General features: G+C 36.3%; 1 protein-coding gene across 1 annotated transcript; it reads right to left on the reverse strand.

Annotated features, from left to right (window-relative positions):
- Positions 1-230: 230 nt before the first annotated feature.
- PABPC5 (poly(A) binding protein cytoplasmic 5) lies at positions 231-4,508 on the reverse strand. Its single transcript, XM_037512218.2, has 2 exons — positions 4,299-4,508; positions 231-3,763 (listed from the first exon to the last, which is right to left on the reverse strand). The coding sequence occupies exon 2, from the start codon at positions 3,623-3,625 to the stop codon at positions 2,477-2,479; it is 1,149 nt and encodes a 382-aa protein (XP_037368115.1). The 5' UTR covers positions 3,626-3,763; positions 4,299-4,508; the 3' UTR covers positions 231-2,476.
- Between the last annotated feature and the right edge of the window lie 2,843 nt (positions 4,509-7,351).

The following is a 7,351-nucleotide window of genomic DNA, read 5'->3' on the forward strand; positions in this document are numbered from 1 at the left end:
ATGGTAATACTTTAATATTTAGTTTCCCTAGATATATTAAAATCTTATGCTTGAAGTTTTTATCATCTAGAAATAGAGATTTAAATTAAATCAAAAACTGTGTAGAGGTTTTAGGATAAAACTAACAATTCAGGCATATAAATTTAAATTTAAAGTGGTAATAAGTAAAATGGAAAAAGAGAGTATATTTTATAAATAATTGCCAAAACTATTTTAAGTTTTATGTGAAGTTGCATCATTTTCATGATCACAATGATATAAAACAAGTAACTTCCAAAATACGAAGTCATCTCACCTTAGTTTCAACTTTCATTTTTTTATCATTTTAAATGAATTTTTCTTGAACGTTTTCCAAAATTTTGATGGATATATCAGTTTAATGTGCATTTTAATTTTTCTAGATTTTAGCTTTTACATGCTATTCATGTTTTTTCTCAAGCTCGTTATAACACACTGTTTGAAGCAAGGATGTTCATCATAGTATTGTTTACAAATGGAAAACATAAATATTATTCAATAATGAACTGCTTATATAAGTTTAGTACATCCACATAATATGCTGTACTATGTTAAATGATGATACAGATTTATATTTTTTTTAACATGGAAAGATGATTGTTCTGTTTTAAAATTCAAATATGACTCATAACACATATATAGTATGTTTTCTTTTTTGTTTGTAAAACAATGTGCTTACAGGGGCAAAAGGCATGGAAGGCTATACATACACTGAAAATATTAATAGTGGTTATCTCTGACCTGTGGAAATTTTACTTCTTTATAAATTTTGCATCGTGTACATTTCTTTACAATGAACATGAATTATGTCTATTTCAATAGAACAACAATTTCCATTTAAAATATTTGATAATGAATATACGTGGAATCTGTAGTAAATAATTACCTATAAACGAGTTATTCTCATTATTTTATGGGCAAATAGCTAACAAAAGTGTTAACAAAATTATATCTTTATATTGAGTTATGAATTAAATCAAATGTTTCTATAAAAGGTAAAAAAAAACAGCTGAGAATAGAGATAACACATTCAGTTCTGGTTGTATCTGTGGTATAAGTGAATACTATTTTTAAAAGGTAATTATTTAAATCTTATAACAATTAGTTATTTATTTCTCTACTTCCAAAATTGATTGGAACTGGCATTTATTAACAGAAAGGCACTGCAAAGGAAACAAAGATAATTATAATATGGATAGAAGGTAGATGGTTGGGAAGGAGAGGGAACTGTAAATGAAATACAGAAAATCTGTAATCTAGGAATTATAGGCTAAATAATATAACTGTAATATAGAACATAACATTTTGTCATAACTTCCAAACAGCCAGACATAAAGAGAATCATACTGGATTAATAGCTCTAATATAATAAGATGGAGGGATGTCAGTTAATTAAGAGAGACAAATTTTCTCTTAACTGAAATATTTGTGAATGTTATCACACAGACTTATTTAAAAAATAAATATAATGGCAAGTTCAATAGAAGATGGTCTTCAAAGCAGTCTTTCAACACTGTTATTTTGATTTCCTTTTATTTTGTCAGAAAAGGCCGAAGGTAAAATCTTCAAATTATTTGAGAAGGCATTTCAGTGCAGGTATACATCTAGTTAACTTAATATGGTCCACATAGATGTATCATGGATCTAAGAAAAATTAGTGGCAATAGTGTCCTTAGACTTTCCTCAAATATCAAATCTTTCAGGAAAGGTTTTTAAGATGTGACATGATTTAAATGAAAAGTGCCTAAAGTGTTAATTTTCTAAAGTACTGATTGAGAAAATACCAATGTGCTCACTTCTCTGGATATGAAGTTATAAAGAAAATTCCCAACACTTAGTCAAAGCCATTACCCAGTCTGTGATATACACACAGTATATTAATAGAGAAAAATACATTAATAAATAAAGGGAAGTAGGAAAGATCACATTTTTTAAAAGAATATTCATTTAAAATAATAATTTAAAGTGAAATTATGCACAAGTGTTAATGTGTCACATATATTTCTCCCCATTCTATTGATTCTTCAAATATCAAGTTAGAAGTTTTCACTGTGATAGATTCAGAAGTAAGAAGCATTATAAGACTATTTTCATAGAAGTAATTAAATTTAGTACTATTACTGAAGTAAAGAAGTAAATATACTCAATCTATTACCTCACCTTGACTGGTCTAAGGAAAAAAATATGTGAAGGAATAAAATTTATTCCACATTTCCCCAAGAATATCATATCAAAAAATAGTACAAAAATGACAATTTCACAATTAAAAATTATGTTATTCACCAAAATGAACAAGGTTTTCTAGTTGCACTTTCTTCAAAAGAAAGTATTCCCTTCAAAAACAACAACAACAACAACAAAAAACCTGTGAATGGGCATAAAATAATCTCTTATCACAAAGTAGCCCAAACTAAGTAGGCACCAGCTTAAGGCTGAAATAAACTGTGTATTCTCATTTTCACCACCTGCGCCTGGCCTGGCCCAGGGTGACATGCAGGGGCTTGGAGCCCACTATACGACCATTCATCTCATCTACTGCTTTGGTTGCCTCTTCAAAGGAGGAGAAGCAGACGACACCAAACCCTTTGCCTTGCCCCACTTCCACCATCACTTTGGCCCTGCTAATTGATCCAAAGGAAGAAAATTCGTCCTTCAGCTTTTCATCATCAATGGTCTCATCCAGGTTCTTAATATAGATAGGCACCCCAGGAGGCCGACTTTTTTCTTTCAATCTCAGTCGTTCAAATCTTTTCCTTAATTCGGCCAAACGTTCAATTTTCTTTTGTGCTCGCCCTACATACAGGACTTTACCATTCATGGACTTTCCATGGAGGTTTAGCACAGCCTTTTGGGCGGCCTCATGTGTCTCATATCTCACAAATCCAAACCCTTTAGATTTTCCGCTGGCATCTCTTACTACCTTAACACTCTCAGTTGGCCCATATTCACTGAAAATTTCCTTCAGTTTTTCATCATCCATGTCTTCGCCAAAGTTTTTAACGAAAACATTAGTGAAAGTTGCTCTGTCCCTGGTTCTGACTTCAGCTGCCCTCTCTTCTGGAAATTTGAATCGGCCAACATACACTTGGCGGTTGTTGAGTCGCACTCCATTCATGTGCCAGATGGCCCTATTGGCAGCGGCCAGGCTGTCAAAGTGCACGTAGGCATAACCTTTTGAGCCATTGTCATCGCATACGACTTTGCAGGAAAGAATGTTACCAAAAGCAGAAAATAAATAAAAAAGGGCTCTATTGTCTATGGACTTATCTAGGTTTTTGATGAATATGTTTCCAACTCCAGACTTTCTTAAACGGTCATCTGGCTGAGACCACATAAGGCGGAACGGTTTCCCATTAATCAAATCAAAGTTCATAGTATTCAAGGCCCACTCAGCGTCTGCAGGAAAGCGGAAGTTAACGTAGCCATAACCCAGGGGGTTGCGGGTCACCGGGTCACGGCAGATTCGGGTGAAGCGCAGAGGGCCAGCAGGCCTGAACTTCTTATATAGCATGTCCTCAGTGACATCTGGGTCTAAGTCACCCACGTAAAGGGCAGCCTTGAGATACTTCTTTTTCTTGCCAGCAGGATTAGGCTCCCCACTCCCCATCTCTCTGAACACTGAAAAGAACCTCTCTTGAGAGAGAAAAAAGACTGCTTTCTCTAAGATACGGGCCAAGCAGCTGTTCAGGAACAGAAAAAGCCAAGGCCAGAGAAGCTAAAAGCAGACTCAGAATCACCGTTGAGGCTGAAAAAATGAAGTTTAGAAACAGCTGGTCAGCAGGCACAGAATAAACGCATTAGGAAAAAAGGCACCCCAACAGCGAATCTTTTCACCCTAAGGGGATTTAAATTTCCACCCATTCAGATTTAAAATCAGTTTCAAAGCCAGTTGTAGGAAAGACAGTTCCCTTTTCCCGTTCAATTGTAAGAAATCATGAAGCAGCTGACTGGCTTCCCAGGTCTAGCATTGCCGACGGAGGCCTTGAGATCCGTTTTCTGTACAAATATAGGCCTCCAGCTCCTGCTGACCTAAAATTATAGCACGGAGGGTCGGCCCGAACGTGTATTCCTCCGCCGGCTGCCCGGCTGGTCTCGGGAGGGCTTGCAGCGAACTAAGGCCATTACACAAACTCAGCGTCAGCTAAAGGGCAGGCGGGACTTGGTGTATGAGGGCCGGCAGGCAGGCTGAGGCGGCAGATCGGACAGAAAGACAGACATACAGACACATGCGCGGGGCCCCGAGACCGCCCAGATACCCAAGATGCCCACTGGGTACGGACCGAATGACGCGCGGTGATTTCGGCAGCCTGAGATTCGCCGCAGGTCCGGAGGGACTGAGTGGCAGACGCGCACTGGGCCAGCTCTGACGCGAGGTGGTTCCGGACAGATGCGGGGCGGAGCCAGAAGAGAAGGGCAGATGCGCCGCTGACGGGCAGAGAGCGGACAGATGGACAGGGCTTACTCTGTGCAGGACAGACAGACCCAGGGAGGAAAAGGATGTAGCTGCGGTAGGGCGTGCGGGCGGGCGGGCGCGAGGAAGAGGAAACCCGGAACTTGCTCAGCGCCAAGATATGAGAGAGAGAGAGAGAGAGAGAGAGAGAGAGAGAGAGAGAGAGAGAGAGAGAGGAGGAGAGAGAGAGAGAGAGAGAGAGAGAGAGAGAGAGAGAGAGAGAGAGAGAGACGGTTGGAGGTTGGGGGGGAGAGAGAGAGACTTGGTTGCAGAGGGGGTGAGGGAGAGAGAGAGGAGGGAGGGAGAGAGAGGGAGGGAAGGAGAGAGGGTGGGAGAGACAGAGATCCAAAATACTTAAGTTTTACACACATCTATAGTTGTTTTCGTCTATGCTTAATTAGTGGACTAGAACTCTGGACTGTATTTTTCTCATTTAGAAATACTGCATTAAAATAACATTCATAAATCAAAGAGAATAAATCCCATAATATCTGAATCTGATCTTTGTGTTGGAGTTTAATGAAGTAAGGACCAAATACAACAGAATCCTGTGTTTTATTTCACCTGGTGATCATTTAGCACTGGACTGGGAGGCCAGGAAAGACTGAATCTGACTAACAGTGAATCAAACCAACATTTCATTGGTTTATGTAAACATATTAAGTGTCCCTATTCCAATTAATGTGTATTCATTTTCTTTAAGATTATGGGTAGAAGTGTTATTTTCTAAAGAACTCTTACTCTATATACATACAACCAAATTGTGGCCATTGCAATATAATCATTCCAAACCATAGTGACCTTTTTATCACATCAAGAATCAGAAATGTTGAACAGCTTTGAAATAAATTTTAGTAGAGCTCCCTCTACTAAGTAAAAGTTTATGGCGGAAAAGAGAACATTTTAACCAACAACTTTTAAAATTCACCAAATATTTAGAATAAATATTTCTCTGTTATTTTATTATATATTAATGGTACATTTATAGTCCATGATTCTGATTCATACATTAAAATCCATTAGACATTTCCAGTCAGATTCCTAAGGCAGTTGGTTGAAGCATATCTGAGTATTTCTAAATCAGAGAAACATTTTGCATGAGGAAAGATTCAAGGACAACTGGCATTCCAAGTGCATTCTATCACACGTTGTTAGTTACAGTTCATAGTAACCGGTCAGCATGAGTGGAAGAAGAGAATTGAGAATTTATATTTGCAGCCTTGTCACAGACACATTTTTCAGTCTTCCCAATTAAGTCTCAGCTGTACATTTGTTTGTACTTCACTGTAAAAGTAAATTTGCTGCTCTCTTGAATGGTATTTGGGATGACTGATCAAAATACTGTAGACTTTATTACCTAGACAAAGAAAAAAATGTCAAGAAAACAGTTTGACTTTAAGAGTGCAGTATAAATGGCATTTCTACAGTAATTTTTTTCATTCAGCAACAATTCATTTTTTTCAGTCCCTTCTTTGTTTTTTTTTTTCATTATAACATTTTATTTTTTATTTAAATTTTATTTTTATATTCCCCATACAATTACAACCCCCTTATTTTGACCCCAATCCCGCCCCTCCCCGCCCCCCACCCCCCATAGAGTGTCTCTGGTTCATAGTTGTTTGTTGATTTTGATATTTTCTTTCTTATAGTTATTCTTTTTCCTGGTCCCTTATTTAAGTTTTCTAGATTCGGCTATGAGTGAGACCATCCGGTATTTTTCTTTTTCTTTCTGGCTTGTTTCGCTGAGCATGATCCCTTCCAGCTCCATCCATGTTCAGCAACAATTCTTTTTCTCACTTTCCAAATCTTGTATCCCGAGTCATGATTACTTATGTTCTGAATAATAATCCTGAAGGTATTTTGATAAAATTAATTATCAAGGAAAGGTTAAATTGTGTTGATTAGATTATACTTCCTAAACTGAGAAAGTGACCAGAGTGGGAAAAGCTTAATCAGCTTATAAATTGGAATGGGTATTTGCTAAATTGTTAATAAACCACATTATCTTATTCTTCAATACTTAAATAAAAATTCAGTATTTTAAACTATAAAGTTGTAATGTATATATTTAAATAAGATTGTGGCTATATTTTATAAGAGATTTGTTAGAAAATAAGAAAAATAATTTTATTAAAAAATCTTAACATTATTTGTCTCATGAACTAAATCACTGTTGAAGTAAAAAAATCATACATTCAACTGTGAAGAAATGAGAGTAATAAAACAAATATAACAACCTTATATGTATTTTGGTTGATATATCTCTTTAGGGTGGGTGTCCTTTGATGTGGATCTTATTAATTTATAATAAATCAATAAAATGTGAATGTATGCATGTTTTACATATTTACAATCCAGTCTATTTAGGGTTTTATGTAACATATATAATGTGCAAGCAACATATTTTCTGTTATGGTGCCTTGAAATAGGGTAGACGTATAATGTACTTGGCAGGGAAAATACACAAACCCCACAATCACTGATTAAATATCTATTTATCTTGACCTAGACAATTAAAAAATAATTTTTATAACTATAAATTTCACAATTCATTTTTAAGTTGTGTAAGATACACTAACAAAATTTATCACCTTAACAGTTTTTAAGGGACAATGAGAATATTCATGTTTTTTTTTTTTCTTGACTGAAGGAACATGGGTTTAAAACACTGTATGTTATTAAGGGGACTAAGCTCATACTGCCTCAGATGTGTGTTACCACACCATCCTCTCCACCCACAAACCCACAGGCATTAAATCTAGGCCATTAGATTTCTTCCATCATTTGTTGCCACCCCAACCTCTAATAGCCTCAATTCCACAGTCATATTGCCAGGGTTTGTATTGGTTTAGGTTTGTGTGTTCTTTTTGGATAGTTTTCTCT

This window comes from Talpa occidentalis, unplaced genomic scaffold, assembly GCF_014898055.3.
Source record: "Talpa occidentalis isolate TD23 unplaced genomic scaffold, MPIMG_talOcc4v2.1 talOcc4.15, whole genome shotgun sequence".
In the NCBI taxonomy this organism is placed as follows: Eukaryota; Metazoa; Chordata; class Mammalia; order Eulipotyphla; family Talpidae; genus Talpa; species Talpa occidentalis.

What these genes read in the sequence shown, in the direction of transcription:
- PABPC5 (XM_037512218.2), bottom strand. Translation starts at nt 3,625, where the DNA reads ATGGGGAGTGGGGAGCCTAATCCTGCTGGCAAGAAAAAGAAGTATCTC.